Source organism: Oxyura jamaicensis, chromosome 4 (genome assembly GCF_011077185.1).
Source record: "Oxyura jamaicensis isolate SHBP4307 breed ruddy duck chromosome 4, BPBGC_Ojam_1.0, whole genome shotgun sequence".
NCBI lineage: Eukaryota > Metazoa > Chordata > Aves > Anseriformes > Anatidae > Oxyura > Oxyura jamaicensis.
Window position 1 is genome coordinate 9663936 of NC_048896.1, and position 22038 is coordinate 9685973.

At 54.5% G+C, this 22038-nt stretch overlaps 1 protein-coding gene across 11 annotated transcripts in view; it reads left to right on the top strand.

Moving 5' to 3' along the window:
- The window catches only part of DLG3 (discs large MAGUK scaffold protein 3), a 75495-nt gene extending 57440 nt beyond the window's left edge, over window positions 1–18055 (top strand). For 6 of the 11 annotated variants that reach the window (XM_035324323.1, XM_035324325.1, XM_035324327.1 and 3 more), the window contains 10 exons: window positions 4399–4575; window positions 5179–5254; window positions 5884–5983; window positions 9558–9599; window positions 10175–10225; window positions 11376–11477; window positions 11629–11801; window positions 12379–12488; window positions 13428–13519; window positions 15383–18055. In XM_035324323.1, coding sequence (XP_035180214.1) covers window positions 4399–4575; window positions 5179–5254; window positions 5884–5983; window positions 9558–9599; window positions 10175–10225; window positions 11376–11477; window positions 11629–11801; window positions 12379–12488; window positions 13428–13519; window positions 15383–15489 — 1030 coding nt within the window. In that variant the 3' untranslated portion in view covers window positions 15490–18055. Of the gene's footprint in view, window positions 1–4398; window positions 4576–5178; window positions 5255–5883; window positions 5984–8475; window positions 8522–9557; window positions 9600–10174; window positions 10226–11375; window positions 11478–11628; window positions 11802–12378; window positions 12489–13427; window positions 13520–15382 lie in introns of all 11 variants that reach the window. The other 5 variants (XM_035324326.1, XM_035324330.1, XM_035324332.1 and 2 more) reach the window with 2 other exon arrangements.
- Window positions 18056–22038: the final 3983 nt, after the last annotated feature.

Genomic DNA, 22038 nt, shown 5'->3' on the forward strand with positions numbered 1-22038 from the left:
AGCTCTTAGGAGGATTATTGCTTTGATCCTGAGATGCGCTTTGGGGTTGGAGCCAGGTGCGGAGCAGGCAGGGGTTAAGCAGCCACACGGCGCTGGCTCTGTACCTGCTGCACGTCCTGGCCATCGCAGCCCCGTGCTCACTGCTGGTTCCTGCCTTCTGCCCCTGCCACCTCCCGGCTTGCTGCAGCGCCTTCTCTCGCAATGAGAGTCAGCGTGGTGACAGCTAACGAGTAATTTTAACTTGCTCATTAAAGTAATCCCATAAATCCTCACCTTGCACAGCCTGTTGCAGATGGGGGTTGGCAATAGCAAGGGACGCTGCTTTTCCCTGTGGTGAGGATGATGAGAGCTGGGGCTGCTTCAGCCTCAGCCTACATCTCCTGTGGCGTGGCTGCGCTGGGCAGAGGGGCTTGGGGTGCTAGGGGACCGCAGGCTCGGCGTGAGCCCAGCCTGGCTCAGGGGAGAGCTGCAGCAGTAGGCTCCTGCAGCTCACAATTTCACGAGGCTCTGCAGAGTCTTGCTTGATTCAGGCTCTGCTGTCGCAGTGACATCCCCATAAATGTAGCAGGGGTTTAGGCTGGGTCCGGCATGAAGTGAGCATGCAAATCTCTTGTTCCCTGCCCGGATAGCTGCTGCACGTGCCAGGGCGGGCCTACAGAAAAATGCTGCTCCACTGTCAGGCTCCCTTCACTCTGCTTTTTAGCATCCTGCATCTTCTGAGAGCTGCTTGCTGGGGCCCTTTACACAATGACGGGGCATGGCTGTGTCCCTCTGCGTGGCTCTGGTGGCATCTGTGCCAGACAGGAGCTGGGCAGCACCTCGCTGGCTCCCCCAGCTCACCAGAGGCCAGCCCGGGGCTCTGCCCGGCTCTGGTGGCTGCCGCACGCTCCCCGTGAGCGTGTGAGAGCTGCCAGGGCTGCCCCAGCCCTTCTGGGCGGGGTGGTTTCGAGCGCAGGTTCCCTGAAACCGGCTGAGCTGCTGTGTTGTGGACAGGACATCAATTACGGGACCTGCTACCAAACTGCTTGAGTCAGCCCAGTGAGGCTGCGGTGCGCCCCGTCAGCGGGGCCCGGAGCCGGGCACGCCACCTCCTCGTGCAGCGCCTGCCTTCCTGGGGCTGCTCCTCGCCCCGCGGTGCTCGGGTCGTGTTTTGGGGCCAGGATCGTGTTCCTGCAGGGCAAAGTCCTCGGAGCCTGGCGCTGTGCCTGGTGGGAAGGGGCTCGGGCCGGCTTTGTGCCCAGCGTGGGGAGCAAGGCTGTGGCGGGCTGTGGCCCCACAGGTCTTCACGTGTGCGCTGCCTTGTACGCTGAGGGTGGGCCCCGTGGGAGTGGAGATGCCTTGGGGAAACGCTCCTGGGGCCCTCTGGAAAAGGTGCCTCGTGCCTCCGCTGTGCCCATGCGTGGGCCTTGCACGAACCCTGCTGGGGCCGGCAGCGTGACCCGTTTCTGTGACCCGTCAGCTCAGGGGCCCTCCTGCTGCCCGCCACACCTGGGTGACCTGTGCTTCATACCTGCCCGGGGCTCTTCCTGCCTTCCTGCTGCGTTCGGCTGCAGCCTGCTGGCTTCTCTGCGCCTGACCTTGGCAGGGGCTGCTGCTGCCAAATTCCCCGTGCTGGCGCTGGGAGGAGCGGGGCAGGGCTGAGCACGGTGCGGGGCTGCAGCACAGCAGCTCAGCTCTCGAGCACCCGGCCGCTGCCGTCTCCTCTTCCCCCAGCCCTGCTTGCCTGAGCTCTCCCTTTCCCCCCTCCCCGGGCCGTGGCACAACACTGCGAGCTCCGGGGCTTGGCCAGGAGCTGGTGGCAGCGGCAGCAGAGGTGCACGGGGCGTGCTGGCGGTGCCTCGTGCTGCACAGTGAGCTCGGGCTGTGCGCCCCGCAGCCTGTGCTGGCTGGGGAACCTGCCTGGCCAGTTCTCTGCCTCTCTTTCCTCCTAATTGTGCTCTCTCCTTGCTCCTAATGGCGCTGGTCTGGCAGGGGCGTGCCAGGCACGCAGGCAGCCTTATCTCTTGGCAGGGAGCAGGTGCCCGTGAGGGCTGCTTGCCTCCAGCTGAAGGGCCCTGCAGTGTTTTTGCTGCCGGCTCCGGCGTGCCACGTGCTGTGCCTGGGGGCCACTCTCCATTCCTGTTCTCCTGCGGGGCTGAGCACGAGAGCCTCTTGGCTGCAGCGGGTGAGCCACGGCCCTGAGCAAGCTGGAAAAAGGAGGGTGACCTGGTGGCTGAGCGAGCCTGCACGCACGGGACTTCATCGAGCCTTCAGGTCGCTTCACAAGAGACTGCCGCGCGGTCCCGTGGCCGTTCCTGTCCTGGCTGGAGGCTGGGGCTATTGCTGGGGCTGATGCAGTCCAAATCCTTTTTTGCAGCCTTGCAAATGACATCTGGTATTTGAACTCACAAGCTCTCGTGAGGGCAGGTGCTATCAACCGCTTGTGCCTGGTGCTTGGGAGGTGGGAGGAATGTTGGGGACACCGAGTCCGGGGATATTCAGAAGGGGCAGTTTCTTTGATAGGTTTCCCTCTGGGCTGGAAGATGATCTGGCTCTTCCTAGCTTGCACGTTGACACCATCACCAAAAATAAGGTCCTGCAGGTCGATCTTGGTGCCTTAGTGAAAGGCAAACCAGGCAGTAGCTGTCTCTGCAGCTGCGGCCACTCCGCACGGTGATTTAGCCAGTCAAGCCTGGTGGGAGAAGCTGGGAGCAGGGGCAGCTTTCCTGATGGTACAAGAACTGATGCTTCCTTCTGCTTCCCTGGAGAGAGGAGCCACGGCTCATCCAGAGCTGCCAACCACCGCCAGGAGGGAGACCTGCCCTGACTCTTGTCAGCCGTGCTGGACAAGGAGAGGTGTCTTGTTAAATGTAGCGGGGAAGCAATTTTTGAGAGCGTTATCTAAGCAGCTAACCCTGCAGGAGGCTGATGCACAGCATGCCTGTTGCTTTTACTATTTATGGAGCCACGGTTAAAAGGATTCAGCTCGAGGATCAATGTCACTTGTGCTGTGTCGCTTCAGACCCCCGTTAGGGTTCCTTGTAGTGGAAGGAGGTGATGAGCAGGGCAGAGGGGGGTTTGTTCTTGTGGCTTTCCCCTTTCTTTTCTGCCTGGATGAGGCCGGCAGCTGGCTGAGCTGAGCTGCTGGTGCAGTAAGCACCCGTGCTGACCGTGCCCCAGCCCCTGCTACATTAAAAGAACGGGGGCAGAAATGGAGCTCCCAGCTGTGCTGCCAGCAGCAGGGCTCTATGTGACCGCTCGTGTGTTTCCGTTTCTTGCAGGATGGACACATCCGAGGAAAATAGATCTGGTTTGAGATCTGACATTAGTAGAAAGAGTTAGGAAGCCGCTGAAAGCAGCTTGTGGCAAAGAGCTGCAGCACGGGTGTGTGATAACTTGCACAGGAAGAGCATTAGTGCTCCTCTTCCTTAGTATAAAAATAATAATCTTTTCTGTAGCTGGATAGTTGAAGAACATTGAAGATAAAGCTTCTCTGTTGTAAATTAAAAAATTGTCCTTAAAGGAAGTATTTAAAAGTCTGAAAAGGAACAGCTGTAGGAGCAGATAAACATTGAGATGCATTCATAATTCTCAGCCTTTGGAATAAAGTGCCCATGTACGTAAATCAAAGGGAATGCTCTGCATGCCCTGCAGTCCTCTTCTGTGTGACTGCTCACCAGCAGCAGGGCATGGTTATATCCTATCCACCTCCCCAGCCTTCTTGGTTGTGACCGAGGAGCAGGGCAGATGGTCTGCTCCCTACTCCATGGGCGGTCTGCCGGCCCGTGGCTTTGCTCCTGAGCACGGGTGCTGGGGTGAGACCCAGCTCACCCCCGGAGCCGAGTGGGCGGCTGGGGTTTTCCTCCTGTGCTGTCTTCCTGATGGGCAGTGGGGCAGGAGGTGCCTTCTCCGTGCCCAGCTGGGCTGGGAGGATGTCATACGGCAGAGCCCTGGGGAGGGAGGCTGGTGGTAAGCTTGCAGGATGCAGGGCAGCGGGCGAAGGGGAGCTTTTTGAAAGTTCACCCCGGGGTACCACGTATGTGCTGTTGTATTCTTGAGGCCGCTGAACTTTGAATGGTTGTCTACCTGCTTTCTAACCACAGCCCTCTTCAACATTTCTGTGGTTTGTGTGCCTCTTGCAACTAAAGTCAAGAGCTAGTTTGTTGGTCCAGGACTGTTGTTTCTGTGTTGCACACCGGGGGGTTCATGCTGACATTCAGCCTGGGCTAGCAGGGTGTGCTGGTAGCTGCGCAGCACAGTGAGGAGCAGCAGAAGCTTTCCCAAATGTTTGGTTTTAAATCCTCAAAGGTGTGAGGGTGGCAGTGCCCTAGGAGACCTGCAGTGCTGGTACTTGTTTGCGGTCCTTGGTGCTGCTAGGCTTGGTAGAGGAAGGTTTCACCCCTCTCTGTTCCTTTGCAGAGCTCTGTTTGACTATGACCGGACCCGGGACAGTTGCTTGCCCAGCCAGGGACTCAGCTTCTCCTACGGAGACATCCTGCACGTCATCAATGCCTCTGATGATGAGTGGTGGCAAGCCAGGCTCGTGACACCCCATGGCGAGAGCGAGCAGATCGGGGTCATCCCCAGCAAGAAGAGGTGAGTGCCCATCAGCACGAGCTGTCACGCACTGGCCCTAGGCCCCACAAGCCTCGGGACCTGCTCCGTGAGCCTTGCAGCCCTTGGGGCCCCACTCCTGGCCCTGCTCTTGTGGTCTCAGCACCTTGTGGTCTCAGCACCAGGAGCCCATCTGCCCCTCCATGTCTGCATGGCATTAAGGGCGCTGCGGGATTTGAGCAGAGCCAGGCCCTGCTGCCTCTGCACTGCCTCTGGTAGCCGGATACACCCACCCTGCTGCTCGAGTGCCAAGCCAGCCTTTGGCCTCCCTGGGAGGCCTCCTGCAGTCAAGGGGGAGTTCTTGAACACACGTGCCCTGTCTTCTGTCCTCCATCCTCCTCTCAGGAAGGCTGGTTTGTTCCCTCTGTAGGCCTTGGGTGTGGTTTTCAGCCTGCCCTGGTCCCGATCAAACCCTGGGCAGATGCCACCTCCGTCCCTCCAAAGTGAGGATCTCCCCTTCATGTGAGGGCCCACCACCCACGGGTGCTTAGGACAGCCTGACAGCCGAGGGGAAGGGTGCTGGGCCTGGTGGGGACAGCCTGTATGCAGGACCAGCAGCATCTCCCTCTTTTAACTTCCAATCAGGGTGGAGAAGAAGGAGAGAGCGCGGTTGAAAACGGTGAAGTTCCACGCCAGGACCGGCATGATAGAGTCTAACCGGGTAAGGGCTGGGGCTCAGGAGGGTGCACTGAGCCGGTAGCTAGTGGGGGCAGGATGAGTGCGAGCAGCCAGTGCCGTGTCCCCACCAGCAGCAGCTGGAGCAACCCCATGGAAAGAGCAGCGCAATTGGACTCAAATTCCTCAGGCATGTGTCTACCTGGCTTGGCCCAGCACAGGTCCCCTCGACAGCAGGAGGGTGAGCGGAGGAGCCTGGTGACAGTGCTGGTGAAGGACACCCGTTGTGGTAGCAGTGGTGAGGGAGCGGAGCACATCCCACTGTGGCCTGGGCAGAGCACTGGTGGCTGGGAGCTGACTGCAGGCAGCTGGTGCAGGAGAACATGGCTTCCCTCACATGGAGTGCTTGAGCGAGCGGACGAGGCAGGGGGAACAGCCTTGCTCCTCCTGCAAAACTGTTAATTGGCTCATCAGCTTCCCAACATCCCTAAAATACATTTTTTTTCTGCACTTATTTTTTTTCCTGCATTACAGTTTTCATGTAATCTCCATGATTTCATTTAAGGGTAACCGCCCTGACACAGCTCCTCATTGTCTCTTCATTTTAATTTTCCTTGCATGCATTAAACGCCATTGTTTTTTCTGTCCTCCCTTCCATCTCCATGTTCTTCACAGTCGATCAAAACGAAACGTAAAAAGAGTTTCCGCCTCTCTCGAAAGTTTCCATTTTACAAGAGCAAAGAGAACCTGGCCCAGGAGAGCAGCGGACAGGAACGTAAGTAGCAGCTGGCCAGAGAGGGCAAGCGTGCAATCCCCCCCGGCCCCTCTCCTGCCTCGGGGAGGAGAGATTTGGCACTTTTCTGTAGCCACTGAGCCTGGCACCTGCCTGCACTGGCCAAACAGTGCTGTTACTGCGAGGCAGGCAGAGGCCAGGTCCGTGTCCTGCAGTACTGGCAGGTTTCTTCCCAGCACAGTCAGGCACAGATTTGACCCAAGGAGCAGCTCGCCTCCCTCAGGAGGCGTGGGGATGAGGCACCTTCTCCCTTGCTGAATGCTGGTGGGAGAAGTGTTGACACCTTGTCCGGCCTTCCCCTCGTTGGCCGTATGGGGCTTGGATCAGGTTCTGTGCCCTTCGGTCATGCCATCAGCTAGGGAACAGTCTGAGTTGGAAATAAAAGCAGCGGCTTCTGTAGCACTTGGGGCAAATGCCACCCGGATGAGGGACCTTACCGCTGAATTTCTCGTCCCTTTGCACCCACTGAAGTCCCGGCCACAAGACCTGTGCAGGCAGGCTCTCCCAGCTGCTGCAAGTCCAGCTGCCTCTGGCCGTGTCTCTGTGCACGGGCTGGCTCTCTCTTTCTCTCTCTCATGTTTGACGTCTTCATCCTTTCACAACTTTACACTTGCCTCAATCTCCGCTCTGCCTCCTCCTGCTCTCTCCCATGTGCTGTGGGCTCTGCTCCCTCCCTCTGCCTGCCAAGGGCTGCTCCCCTCCCAGAGCAAGGGGCTGACTGAGCTGTGCAGAAGCTTGTCTCCTGTCCTGTTAGGGGCTGGGGATGCCCTGCCTGTGCTTCTGCCTCCCGTAGAAGTGACTGTGGGCTACGTATTCCTGACAGCCTCAAAGCCCTTCCAGGGGGTGAAGCCCCGTGGGCGTGAGGGACGCGTGCCCTCGCTGGCAGAGGCGCTGCCCACACGCAGTGGCTGAGGCACGTCTTTGGTAGCTGGCTCCAAATTTTGGGGAATACCCAGCTCTCGCCTGGGCCCCGGGGCTCCTAGCGAGGGCAGGCTGTGCTGCAGCTCCAGCTGCTGCTGCTGCTTGCTCCCTGCTCCCGGCAGGCTGGGCTGTGCACAGACACATCCCAGGTGTTGAGGAGGGTGGGAGAAGGGGGGTGTAAGCTGGGGACACCTCCAGGCTTGAGAGCTGCTCTTTCCTTTGGCAGAGCATTCAGCTTGTTGCCCCAAAATCCTGACATCAGGAATGCTGGGGCCTGGAGCATGGGGAAATCTGGCTGGTGCGGAGCAGCTGAGAGGCAGCTGCCGAGCACAGAGCTCCTCCTGCACCGAGCACACGTCTGGGAAGGGCTCATTCCCCTCTCTCCAGCGCAGGGACAGAACAGCCTGCCCTTGCCGGGCACAGCTGCTCACCTAACCCACCTCCTCCTCTTTCCAGATGCTAAATTGCATCTGCTCCTTCAGCAGGCACCCACAGGGAGAGCTGCAGTCCTTGTAGCTTTGAGCAGAGGAGGTGGGCAAGGCAGAGCAGTGCCCGTGCCCAGGTGCCAGCGCAGTGAGGGCATCCCCTCCAGCTGCTCTCCTGGGCTGGATGCAGAGGCGGGTGGCTGGAGCCAGGCTGCGGCTCAGCCGCAGGAAGCTCTTCCCGTCCCTCCTCCCCTTGCTTTGTGGCGGGGTGCAGGCACCCTGTGCTGCTGTGCCGGAGGTGGCTGAGCAGCAGGGCACAGGAAGGTGTGGGGAGGAGATGGTGGCGAGCAGGGGTGCTGACAGACCGTGGCTCCCATGTCGCAGCCCTCCTGGCTCAGGTCAGCGCGGTGCCCGCAGCTGAAGGTTGTTGAGGTGCTGTTCTCAGCCAGCCCTGCGGCGCAGGGACATATGGCACGGGCATGGGGCAGGCTCTGCTCTTCTAGCCCACGTCAGAGAAGCCTGCAGCCAGCTCCCTTGCCATGCTCTGCTGCATTGCCTGTCCCGGTGTGCTGCTTGCAGCAGGGAGTTCTTTCCCCCTGGTTTTCACAGCTTGTGCAAGTGCTGGGGCATGGGCAGCTAACATGGGAAAAAATCCGCCGCCCGCCGTGCCATTGGAGGTACAGCAGTGTGCTTTTCCCCTCTAGAGAGGCTATGGGGAGACAGATCTTCTGTACCTCATGAAAGAAAACAAGCGGGGCATCACAGAGAAATGCCTCGGAGCTACTTGCCAGCAGCTCTGCCCCGGCCACGCTTCCCTCCCGAGCCCTGGTGCAGCACAGCAAGGGGCCCTCGGTGGCCTCTGGGGCTGCGGGGGCAGCATGGGCGCACCCGGCTGGGTGCGAGGTGCTGGGGGGGGTCGGCAGCACGAGGTGAGATTTCGGCACTTGGCTGCCCGTGTCATCTCCAAGAAACGTTTCTTAACCTCACTTGCAGTTGCAGCTCTGGGCCGTTCTGCACTCCTGTCACTAATGCTCATCTGGCTCTGTCTTCTTCTCCCCCTCTCTCTGACCGCCCCTCTCCCGCGCTCTCCTCTCCCCCTCTCCCACTTCTCGCTGTCTGTGAAATCAGGACTTCCCTGGGTTAAGTGACGATTATTATGGAGCAAAGAACCTGAGTAAGTCGAATTTCAACGCGCATCCTTCACTTTCCATTGCTGGCATGCCTGGTGGTGCCTGGGGGAGGCCGGGCTGCGGCCGGGGCATTCGTGCTTCTCTGGGTGCAGGGCACGAGGAACCCCGCGGGCTTGCTGCCTCTCCCAGCGGAGGGTCCTGGGCTTCTGGAGGTGCTGCCTGCTGCACGGGAGAGGGGACGGGGAGTTTGCTTGGGGATTTCTGCTATGCCCTAAGCACATCTGAGGGGACTGCTCACGGCACCCGGGGGGAGCTGCACCTCCTCCCCTGCACCCAGCTGGGCTGGTTGCTGGCTCTGCTTCATTCTCGGAGCCCTGGAGCCACTGGCTGCCGGTGGGGAGGTGGCTGTCCCCAGGCCAGCTTCCCTCAGGGGCAGGTGAAAGCATCTTGCTGCCTTCCTCTGGAGGTATATGGTTGCCTGTGTACTCAGAGCTCCACAACAACAGCTCCTCGGCTCTCCCTGCTGTGCCGGAGCTCCCGCTCACTGCGTTCCCAAAGCCCCTGTGGGGCTGGGGACAGGCAGCAGCAGGGCAGCTGCCAGCCTCTGCGGGGAGGTCACAGCACTGGGATCGACCTAAGCAAGCAAAGCCCCGAACTCTGTCCCATCCTGTCACTGTCTTGTCTCTGTGAGTCCCAGCCCTGTCCCCGCAGGCAGCCTCCCCTGTCCCCTGCCCTCCGTGTGCATGCTGCACCCGCTCCCTCCCGCACCTGGGCCAGCCCTGCCCCTCAGCCCCGCTCCCAGCTCCTTCTCCCATCCCTCCAGAGTAGCCAAGCGAAAGAGTTTCCCCCTGCACGTCCCCCATTTTCCCGAGAGCGACAAAGGGCGAGAGATGCCATCCTGCCTTGGCACCCTGCTCCCAGCCCACCCGCCCGGCAGGTGCCAGGACCTGTATTTTCCGTGATGCCGGTGCTGCCTGCGTGCCACCCGGCTCCCTGCCCTCCGTCACTAGTGCCGGGTGACGGCTCTTGCGCCCTTGGCGAGCGCTCGGTCTCAAGGGGGTCTCTCTGGTTGCTTTGCAGAGGGCGTGACATCAAACACCAGTGACAGCGAGAGCAGTTCCAGTAAGTGTGCGTCTCTCCTGCTGTCTCACCTCCGTGTGTGTGCGCTCTCGTCTCGTCTTGTCCCGGTGGTGTTTCTGTTCGGAGGCTGGTGACACCAAGATGTTCCTTCCTGCTGGTGACACCAAGATGCTGTGGCCAGCTCCCTTCCCAGGAGCAAGCCTGGCTGGTTCCCTGGGCTCCCCTGGCCATGCAGACTTGGTGGCAGATTTCTCAGCCCACAGAGGACCTGTCTTCAGGGCCTGCCGTGGGAAGCAACGGCCAGGTGCTGGGTCTGAAGCATGAGTGGCTCCCAGAGCCCGAGCCTAGGCAAGAACATCTGGGTCCAGCTGCAGCCAATGCTCCCGTTAGCCCTAGCAGGTCCTCTGAATACCTGCAGCACACCCCCTGGCCGTGCCCACCCAAGTCCAAGTGGAGGGGAGGGAAAGAGGAGGGCAACCCCAGAACTGATACATGAATAATTAACGTGAACAAAGGGCTGATTACTGGATGGGTGTGAGAGCCTGACCCCAGGGTTTGAGGAGGCTGGGGTTGGAAAGCTGCTGGTGCTCACGTGCCTCTCCTTGGCTCTGTTTCAGAAGGACAAGAGGACACTATCCTGTCATACGAACCGGTGACACGGCAAGAAAGTAAGTCCTGGTGCTGAGCTGTCCTGCTTGGGCACGGGCATCAGAGCCCGTGTCCCTGGTCACAGCTGCACTACGTGTGGGTAGCTGGGGTGATCTTGCCTGCCTCAGTGGCAAGATAGAGGGAAATTAAGTGGAGTTTCTTGGCTGTCTGCTTCAGTGTGGGGCATTTGCATGCAGCAGGGGACCTGCGTGCACGCTGCCTTTTGGGTGTTTCCCTGTCCTTGTTCACAAACCCTTTTTTAGTCAACAAATAAGAGCTGCAACCTGGTCTGTAAAACAACAGCCAAAGGAGATCCAGAGCTAAAACTGAGCTGGGTTTTGGTCCCCAGCTGAGGATGGGATCACTTCTTCTGCTCCAGGCCCCTCCTCTCACAGCCTCAGCTGCCCCTGCTGCAGGGCAGCTCTCAGAGCCGAACCCTGTTAAATGCTCGATACCCACAGAGCCTTTCACAGGCTGAACGAGGGAGCGGAGGGGCAGGAGCTGAGCTCTGCTCTCTGGGACAGCGACAGGACCCGAGGGAACGGCATGGAGCTGGGACAGGGGAGGGTCAGGCTGGTGTTAGGGAAAGGTTCTGCACCCAGAGGTGGTCGGGCACTGGGACAGGCTGCCCAGGGCAGTGGGCACAGACCTGGGCCTGCTGGAGTTCAAGAAGTGTTTGGACAATGCTCTCACGTGTAGGGTTTGGGCTTTGGGTGGGCCTGTGTGGAGCCAGGAGTTGGACTCTGATCCTTGTGGGTCCGTTCCAGCTCAGGATATTCGATGATTCTGTTCCAGTCCCTGCCTCAGCAGTCTGTCCTTGCCAGGAGCGGGATCAGACTCTTACATCTAGCTCACATCTCCAGATGTCCTGGTTGTCTGCTTCATGCCCCAGGCAGTGGAGCAGCTTGGCTGTTCTGTGACCCGTGAGACCCTCGGGTCCTTCCCTGTTGTGCAGCCGGGCGCCTGCTCCCCCGGGGCAGCTCCTTCCCCTGGGTCGGTCTCGTGCTGGCGGGGGGGTGGAGATGCAGGCATTCACGGCAGAGTTTTGCCTGCCCACACAGATCATCTGGGTCAGACAAGAAAGATTTTGAACACATCCAAGAGGAGATAAACTTGCATGGGGCTTCCTGGAGCACAGACTTGGTCTCACAATGTGGCTTTTGTTCGCAGTTCACTATGCGAGGCCAGTGATCATCCTGGGGCCGACGAAGGACCGAGTTAACGATGACCTCATCTCTGAATTCCCACACAAGTTTGGTTCCTGTGTGCCACGTAAGTCCCAGCAGGTGCTTGGGCCTTGCCGCAGGGAGGGGAGGGTGGTGGCTCAGCGACCCGTGGGTCCAGGCATGAGGAGGAGGAGGAGGAGGGCTGTGGGGACACACAGGTTTCGTGTGGGTAGCTCCTGAGACCTGCTCTCCTCCAGACACCACCAGGCCTCGGCGCGAGAACGAGGTGGATGGACAAGACTACCACTTCGTCGTATCCCGAGAACAGATGGAGAAGGATATTCAGGACAATAAGTTCATAGAGGCCGGGCAGTTCAATGACAATCTCTACGGGACCAGCATTCAGTCGGTGCGGGCGGTTGCAGAGAGGGTGAGTGTGAGGCGGCATTCCTGGGGCTGGTGCTGTCACTGCGCCAGGCAGGGTCTGGCCCAACCCCTGACATGGCCAGCAGTGCTCTTCCTCTCCCCATGGTCCTGAGGAAGGACCTGTAACCCATCAAGTAAGTGTAGAATGAGCTTCTGCTCCCTTTGCAGTCCTGCCGAACCACGTAGCTGCTCTTCTCAACCATGTTACCGCACCTTGGTGTCTTGTCTCCTTCGGCCAAGCTCCACCCAGAAGCCCAGCTCATGTTCAGGAGTTCCCAGGGCAAAGGTGCCCGGCTGCTCTCAGAGGAGCCAAAATGTTTCCTGTGCAGGACTGCTGGGGTGTACTGATGACTCATGAACAGCTTTTCAAGCATTCAGAGAAAAAATCAGTCCCCTCACATTGCTGCTGCCCTACCCTAAGCAGATGGGAATGTAAGGGCACTGGGAGTTGGCCTGTGTCTCGGGACTGGTGTTTCATCTCTGTGGCTCCTCTCTTTTGCAAGCGTGTCTGTATGAGCAAGCTGTTTTCTGCACAGAGCAGACTGTGTGGGTAGGTCTGATCCTGATCGTCTCCTTTCCAGGGGAAACACTGCATCCTGGATGTATCTGGCAATGCTATCAAGAGGTTGCAACAAGCACAACTTTATCCCATTGCCATTTTCATCAAACCAAAATCCATCGAAGCTCTCATGTAAGTGTAACGACACCTGCTATTGCCTCTCTGGGGTGAGCAGCCCTGGCAGGTCAGGGGTTCATATTTCTGCTGCCTCTACTTTTAGAAAGCAGCAGAGGTTGTTGCTGGTGCTGGAATTTTCCTTAAGAGGAGCTGGGCCCATTACTGTCTCTGCAGTGTTTTTTCCCCATCTAATGCCACGGTGCATCCAGTCTCCATGTACTGCTGTGGCTTTTGTTTGCACCAGAGGATTTTCTGTGGGCAGTGTAAAAATGCTCACAAATTTGTCTGATGTAACCTGCTCACCTGGGCCCTGAGAGCAGCCAGGAGAGCTGCTGGTAGCCCTGAGTGATGGATCACAGCTGGAGGAGGCGTTTCCTGTGCCCCTCAGGGGAACCTGCTGCTGCTCCTGCTGCTCGTGGCCCTGGGAAGCGCAAGCTGGGAAGGGCGTGAGATCTGAGCTTGCAAATCTTCCAAGCATCAACAGAGAATGTTATCTGTGAGGAAATTCTGTAGCTAGAGATGGACTTTAAGGTCAGAAGAGACTCTGCTGGTACCAAGGGGACTGGGAAAACCCCTTCTTAAGGCAGCAGTGGTGGAATTGTTAATTCTGGTATTATACAAACATGAGGGAACTTAGGCAAGGAGGGGGGGGATGGGCTTCGGAAAAGCAAGGAGATTTTTTGCAGTGGTCTTGCAAATTCAGAGGATTGCCTGGACTGCCGTGCATTTCTGTGTTATGGTGCAGTGGGAAGAACTTCACTGCTGGAAGCTGGGGTGAACTGTCGAGGCAATAAAAAGTATGTGGGGAAGGTTCTTGCCTTTGTGAACTGGGTCTCGTGCAGCTTCCATTTCTGATGTGCGGAGGCTTCCCAGGCACCCTGGGTCTGTGGGATATTTTTGCTTTTGTTCGTTGCTAAGAAAGAGAGCTGAGTTTCTATTTTTTGTGCATGACAGGGAGATGAACCGGAGACAGACATACGAACAGGCCAACAAGGTCTTCGACAAAGCCATGAAACTCGAGCAAGAATTTGGAGAGTATTTTACAGGTGAGTGTCCCGAGTAGGTTTGTGTCTGATTTAATACTTTCTAGCTGGTAGCTGTGACCTCTGCCAGCACTGTCTTACTGCAGGGTCATGAGAAAACGTCCAGCTTCATCAAAGCAAAAAGAGATGGCGCTCTGCCAGCATGGCTGTGCAAAGGGACTGCTCAGAGATCAGCAGATAAGAGTAAACCAGCTCTAGAGGAGAGGAGTTGTCAGGCAAGATTTTCTGAGTTTGTGAAAGCCTATCACCAACTTTAGTAATAGTAATTAAAAAAAAAACACGCAGCTAGGGGAAGCACAACATCGATTCAAGGTGCTACAAGGCTGCAGGAAATAAAACTCCCTACACTGGGGAGAGGGGAGCATTTTCAAAAAGAGAAGAGAGTCCTTTTAAAGAGGAAATATAAGAATTAGTAACCTAAATGGTGGAGACTGTCCTGAGTTATAACAAAACATCTTCCAAAAAGGACTGGCAGTTTGGCTGACTTTGTAAGTAGTCTTTTCTGAAAGCCGGGGGCTGCCTGGTAATTTGTGCTTGCAGGGATGAGCTGCTCATGACAAAGGCATCCTAGTGCATTAAGGAACTAATGTTTGTAGCATGTGGTTAATTCTGGAAAATCATGGGCAGGCAAAGAGGCAGAGGAACTGGTCTTCCTTCTCTCCACTGTGGTAACTGTTTCCTCTAAAGTTGAGGAATGATAATCCTGTCAAATACTGCGTTACCCACCTAACAGTTACCATGAAAAATCACAGGCAGAACATTTTCCAAAAATGGATCTCTGCTGAGCAAATGTATCAGTACAAACAGCATAAAAGCCTTCCCCAGAACTCCGTTCTTGGGGAGCACTTCCAGAGCTGCAGGCTGCTCTCCCAGGACGAGCACAAAGGAAATGCACACCGTAGTTTTGCCAAACCCTCAGCATGCCGTCGTGCAGCCTCACGTGGACAGTAAGCTTGCAGTTGACCTGAGGAAGGAATGCTCTTGGCTGAAACCCAGCCCAGTTGAAAGAAGTCAGTAATGGGCAGTAAGTTGGATGCAGTAGGAAATTCTGTGCCAGGAACTTATAATTAGGAAACAGAGACACGGGAGGACAGCCCTGGCTTGGCTGCAGAGGTAGGCAGAGTTACCAGAAAGCGCTGGCCCACCGTGTACATCTTCCTCTCCTGATGTAGGGAACATGGTGAAGTTCTTAGCGTTGCGTCCGTGCTAAGCAGCAAGAGTGCAGCTGGTCTTTGGGAAAGCATTCCTGCTGGGAGCAACACACGTAAGCTGGCCTTTTCCAGCACGGCAGTGCTGCGATTCCCATCCCGAAGTAGAGGAAGTAAGAAACACGTCCTCAGCAGGAGACCAGACTGGATGGACAAATCCAGCACCTCAGGGTATGCGCTTGGTGCACGCCGGATAATCCGAGCGAGGCTCCTCCCGCGCATCACAGCGGCGCAGCAGAGAAGGGGCGCGTGTGGAGGCAATTACCGCGGCCGAGCTGATGTGCTGCTGCAAGTTCACACCCTGCCCGGCACCGCGGTGCCTCAGCCAGCTGCCCAGAGCCTCGGCACGGCTGTGTGACACGGTTCGCAAAGCTGATTAGCAGCCCTTGTGGAGCGCCTGGCTGGCACTTCGCACGCGCGAGGAGCTGTGCCAGCGTGGGATCAGCGCGATCTCTCGCTAATCCCCTTGGACACGCTGGTTTAACCCCTCTGTGTCACCGCGTGCCTGTTACAGCTCCTTTGACACAGGCTGTGCCGATTGTTGGCTGCGCTGTCCCGGCCCCTTGGCTGCAGAGTGAAGGCCCTTCCCGTAGCTCCTGGCCGGGAAGGCGCAGTGCTGCCCCACGCTCAAGGTCTTCCTTGTTCTCTCCTCTTTCAGCCATCGTACAAGGAGACTCTCTTGAAGAGATTTACAGCAAAATCAAACAGATCATTGAGGACCAGTCCGGGCACTACATCTGGGTCCCGTCCCCAGAGAAACTCTGAAGATGACCCCCACCTGCTTCCCTGTGAGCAGAAGACCTCTGAAATCCCACCCCACCCGAGCCCTCTGCCCCAAGGGGGAGGATAAGAAAACTATTCCTGCCCCCTTTTTTAGATCGTCGCAAAATTGAGTTTTCTAGTCCTGTTTCTTTTGTTGGGATGAACTGATCTCATTCATCACGTGACTGTTCCTACCATTCCTGCATGGACCTTCCCACTGCTCCATTAGAGACAGATGAGAACCCATTCAAGAGTTGTTTTTTATTATTATTATTATTATTATTATTAACTAAACCAAGAATCAAGATGGGAGGAGGCGGCTAAGGACTAACGCAAGAAACAAGTGAAACAACGGACTCTGAGAACGTGAGCTGGTATCAGAGCTCCAGGGGCATTTTCCACGTGTGACTGTCTAGCAGCTCTGAACAGTGCGACAGAAAGGCAGCAGAAGGCATTTTATTTATCTGTATATGTAATTTATATATAATATAGAGAAAGATATTATATATATATTATATATATGTGTGTGTGTGTGGACTAGGAAACCTGAGGGACCTCTGAAAAGGTACTGTATTATTGCAAGGATCTTTCAGTTTCTTTGTCCCAGCTGCTGGGCACAGGGAGTCCACTTGGGCAGGAAGAGATGAAGCCGGTACCACGTGCTTTGGGAGTGTCTCCCGTCCGCGCCGGCCTCCTGCCAGCCACCCCAGGCCTGTGAGCAGAGCAGAGACTGGGACGCTGCCTCTGCAGAAGGGACCAGAAGTCCGGAGTGACCCAGCAAGGAGCAGCGGCCGCTGGGCTGAGTGAGGCTGGGAGGCATTGACTGAGCAGGAGGCTGCAGAGCAAGAGAATGGATGATGCTACATATTAAATTGCACATTGTTTTACACACCACCGTACGTGTTTGCATGAGAGGTTTCCTTTTGGTTCTATTTTTTTAAGCTGATGTTAAACCAAAACCATATTGTGTTGCTGTGTTGGCTTTTTTTTTTTTATTATTCCATTTTTTTTCTCTTGTTAATAATGAACTGAACGGGTATAAAATCCAGTTTTTTAACTTATTTTTTAAGCTGGCTCTATTGTAAATAGAATCTAGACCTGCTGTGTTTAGTTAGGAAATACTCTACCAGCCACACGAAACAAATGTACTTGCTGTCCTGTGTTGCTGTGGAAAACCTGGGAGCGCAGGCTGGCCCTGTACCTGCCGTCACGGGTGCAGTGATCCCTTCGGGCTTGTGGCAGCACGCTGGCATTAGCCACTGACAGGAAAAGCCCCCGGCTGTGCCTTGGATGGACGCTCACGCTTTTCCAGATCAGCAACAGTTGAGCAGCAACAGAAAACCTCCGTCCCTCCCTCCCTCGCTCGCTGCGTGCCAAGCTCCCCGCTCTGCTTCCTGCACGAGCGGCTGTGGTCTTGCTGGAGGAAGGGCCGTGCTCCCTGCGCTGCGAGCCGGGGTGAGGCAGGGAAACGAGTGCTCACTTCGCCTGGTTCTGCCCCTGACATCTCTGCACAAATCCTCTAACTGAAACTGGGCTCTCCTCCCTCTCTCAAGTTTACCTTGGGAAATTGTTCTGGGTGCCCTGTGCCCGCAGTTCTGTGGGGACGGGGCGATGCAGCTCTGCGCTGGTCTCGGTGCGCTGCGGGTTTTCAAATGAGGCAGCTGCAAGTGCTGAGACTGCTGGCCCAAAATGCAGAAGTGTCCAACCTGGAGGAAACTTCGGCCTTTGCATTGGGGTGGGGCTCCACTATGGGAAGCGAGCCCTGTGTCAAGATGTGGGGAAAATCACACAGCCTCTGAGTTTGAGCTGCTTTTTCAGGTACTCATAGTAAAGGTAGAAGAGCCCTCTGTCCTTACAAAGACCTTGCCAGTGCTGTTTCTCAGACTCAGCCCCATGCGCCAGAACAAAGGCAGTCACCGTGAGCGTAAGCAGGTAAGTCTTGGCCCGTTCACCATCACCCTTTGGTCCAGGGGTAAGTGAATGCACTGGGTGCCAGTCCCCTTCCCCAACGGTAACGGTTACCGGTGTGTCAGGCGGCGCACAGGGCACAGCGTTCAGAACTGCCGTGAGATTGTACGGGTGCTCTGGTGAGAAGCTGTCCTTCCTCGCCCTGCCTCGAGGAGCCCTGCAGGGACTGAGCAGCCTCCTGGGACAGAAAGCTGTGCTGCAGAAGAGACGCTGCTGCTGGCACAGGGGAGCGGAGAAAGGATTCTGCTGCCAACGGGACCTGCCCTAAAGGAGCAAACTTTGGCCGTGGAGCCCTGTTCAGCATCCAGCGCCCTGCCCCACTGGTCCTGCTCCAGGGGCTGTAGACATCAGTCTCTGGAGAAGTGGAGTAAGTGAAACAGAAGTGCTTGAGATGCTAGACACACGGTCAGTTCCTGTCTCGTCTTTTTTTCTAATAGCCTGTCTCCCTCTCATCAAGTCACATGGAGAAAAAGCTGATGTACTCCATGGCATAGCTGACGGTATCGAATCGATCATGACAACACTAGTTGGTTACCCGTGTTTCTTCCAAGGAGACATATATTTTTAATAAACAGAGAGTTGCAAAGAACTCTGTCTTTGAGACCTTCTTGTGGAGTCTTTCATTGTGTGCCAGGTCTGTTTTCTGATGTTGATCTTAGCGATTACCGATAGGGTCCCTCCGCAGCAAATTTACGTGTTGAAAGCATCATGATGTTAAAAAAAAACTTCATACTATAAAGTGGTCACTGAGCAGTAGCCGAAAAGAGAAAAGGAAGTGGCCTTCTTTATTTCTAGCCATAACCAGGCCACCAAAAAGCTCTCTTGGGTTGTTGTCACACAAGTTGATTTCAGTTTGATTTGACACATTAGATGTATTTTGGGTCGCAGCCTGAATCGTATGGAACTTGCTCTGTGAATGTGGGTCAAATCATAGGGTTTGTATGCTGCTGCAAAATTGTTTGTGTTGGATGGAAAGGCAGCAAAGTGTGTGTGTGTGTGCATACATAGTCCAGCTAACATAGAGCCTCCTTTTACAGTTTAATGTTATTTATACAGCAGAAGAAGACAAGTTGTAAATACAACAATTACCTTTTTCTAGTATTTTAAAATACAGAGAACAGCAGCGTTCACTGGAAGACAAGTGTGCCTAATGGGGAATCATTATACATTCCTGTCTAAATCTGCTTCGTCATTTAGCTGGGCTAATTCAAAGGTGAGGGGGGTTTTGTTTCTTAAATCTTGAAGGTTTTGGTTTTGTTTTTTTTTTTCTTTTCGAAGTGCACATTTGTCTCTGCGGTTCTGGTTAATTAACCCTCTGGTCCTTACTAAGCACGGGAGCACAGTATCTGGGAGGCTGCTGGGAGAGGGTTGTACAGGGAATTTAGTAACAGCTGTCTCTGAAAGTTTTTCCTCATCGGTGCCTGAGATGCAGGCACCTGGGAAGCTGTCATATGTGGCTTTGCTTGGCAGCATAAGCTGCAAGGATTACTTTTCTCTGCTTTCCTCAGCCCCTCACAGCAGGACTCATGGCTCTAAAGCATCTGCTGAGAAGAAGATAACGTCATGGTCATACTAAAGGAGTCTCTTTCCTTGAAGAATCCGTAAGCGCTCCCTGTTCTCCAGTGTTTGTTTACAGCCCTTGCCTCCAAAATGAGGGGCATGGTGTTTGACTTGAGATTTTTAACCCTAATTAAAAACATGGAGTTGGTTGGGTCGGTCAGTGCAGCAACGGCTCATGGTACAAGCATGCAGAAGGCGATGACTGCGTGATTAGCAATATCTTGCTGGGACCACACTTGGCTCACCACAGGGCTGACAGTGGTATTTCCTCCCTATTCTTAGTTCCAGCGCACTACTTGACAAAAGCTTCTGCCCAATCCTCTAATGAGCTTCAGTCCTCTTCCAATTACCCTGATTTCTGATTACTGTGATCGCTTCAATTCTTCCGGGCTTGACCTAAGTGCTAGCGGCCAGGCCTGCCCCTCTTCCTGCCTCTCCAGAACACTCAGTGCAAGCACTACATTAGCAGAGAAACACTTCGGAGGGAGGTAGCCCTAGGTGCATAAGTGGAAGGTTTTGAGACACGCTGCATTTTCCTTGCTCACCTAGACTGTTGCTGCTTCCCAGACAGTTAAGAACTAATCAGATTAGAAGAAAGGGCATAAAATATAGGCTCGAGGGGGAGGGATTTGTGAACTGCTGCCCTGGAGGGTGCATTTATGTTCTCAGAAGCAAGGAGAAACTGCGGTTGCGGAGCAAACACCCAGCACCCCCTGTTGTTTCCAGTGATTTATAAATCAGAAACCGCGGCTGCGATGCCACCTTCTGGAGCAATCTGTGAGCATCTCAGGATGAGTACCCGAATTCTCCAAGGCGAAACCATGCTGCCCAAAACTGATCGATAAAAGGAGAAGACTTGTGAAGAGAACAGCACCAATTTATTTATTTATCTTTTCAGGTCAGCTCTTGCTGACTGAAGAAGATTTGTGTCCCATAGTAATCCTAGCAGCACTAACTGGGCTATAATGCAACGTTGAGCCTAGTAAAATAAAACTTGAGACCAACTTGCATGGAGCAGCCTGCATCTATGCTAGCAAATTCAGCCTGCAAAGCAGGGTGCTTGCATGCAAACTACCTATTGGAAATTGGTCATTGGAAATTGAGCTAATTAAGGTCTGATTCAACTAAAAGAGGAATTTTTGCCCTGCTTAAAACCTATGGAAAAGCTTAGGCCTGGAATAAAGCGTACAATGTTAAAACGAGCAGCGATGCGGTAAGAAGTACCATCAGCACTGCCTGTAACTGATCTGATTTGGACTCATGAGTAAAGTCTGTAGTATAACAGAAATCAAACCGAGCATCTCTGAGGAAAAAATCCAAACAATTCTGGCTGTAGGCAAAAACACCTTTAATGCTTACTGCCCTTCTATGGCTGTATGTAATTACCTGCAATACTTCCTGGGCAACCGTGACCTCCTCATCTGGTACAGTCTGACACCTCTGCCTGTTATTTGTGGAAGTCAGAACCGAGAACCATAATTAAAGGTGGCCTGGCAGGCACCAAGGAGATGGACAAGCAGCAAGGAATACCTTTGACTCCATGGCATCCATTTACAGTGCCTACATTAGTGTGATGCTGCGTGTCTCCAAAACTGTTACTCAAGAAGAATTTTATGTGACGGTTGAGGCCTGGCTTTTTATGGGTTCAGAGGTGTTTCCTAGTTAAATAACAGCACATAGTTCATTAAAGATCTGAAAGCAGCTGCCCTGAGAGGTCTAAATCAGACCCATCTTCCTGCTTGTGTCTCACTGGAACCACCTGCAGTCAGACAGCCCAGGTGATTTCTCTGGGTACCATCAAGGGAATACTACACAAGTTCAGTGGAGATGGCCTCCACTGCTTATACCACCTCAGCTGCAGGAATAAAGGCTCTGGGGGCCCTCAGGAATAAAATCAAGTATATAATCTCCATTTGAGGACAATTATTTTTTGCATCCTGCTTGACTATTGACACAAATGTACCTTCCTAATCCTACCAAGACATAGTTCTATCAAGCTGAGCCTCAAGAGCAACTAAACTCTTCATAACAAACTCTCCGGCAGAGGCACAGCTCACGCAGCACCAGTCTCAGCCACGGTATCCAGTATCTTGCTGTCCCTGGCACTAGATCCTGTAAACGTCTCAGTACTTCCCTGTTTGCCATCTTCAATGTACTGCACTCCTGGGGGAAGTCCCATTCCTGCACTATTATCCAGAAGCTGATACTGACCTGTGCAGCACTGCGAAGTATCTGGTACAATATGTTCCAACTTATGGTTGCTGTAAAGGCCACACTCTGTCACACGTCTGCACGTATCTGCCTTCAGGAAATGAGCCAGTATCCATCTGCGTAACAGGCAAGAGGATGTGGCAGCTCTGCTGAAGGCTGGTTTCCAGCTTCAGCGGTAGCATTCAGCGTGGTGCCTGGTGCACACGAAGAGCAGAAATCACCAGCATTATTTTGGTCTGCTCAGACTGGGAAAAGAAGACGGCCATGGAGCTGAGAGACTGCACTGCAGCTAACTGTTCTAATTCCTTGCTTGGAAGGGCCCAGGCCACTGCACTAAGCACAGTAAGCTCTTCTTTCAGAGCATGTCAGACTTGCAGAATGCAGTACAACTACTGCAATTCCTTCTGTTCTATAGCCAGCATCCTGCTGTTAGCAGCCATCCTCTTTCTGAATAGGCTTTAATAATCTGATTGTAAGTAAAATATACTTCTATTTTTTTAAAAAATTAAGTTAGATAAATGCTGATCACATAACAGATGAGCTTATAGCTGAAATATACTGTTCCATCAGTATATTGGAACATCAGCCCTCCCTTCTGCGTAAAGTCTGTAACGAATAATTAGCAAAACACTTACAGCTCTCTAGTAAGCACTAGAGTGGGTCCCAGTAGGTACAATGTCCCTCACTGGGGAGCTTGAATTTCCTCTTGCAGAAAAAGCAGAAAAATCCATTTATAGGATGTATGCCCAGTTAAAAATCATACACGTTGTATACAATGTCTGTCACACACAAGACAGCATACACTATATTAAC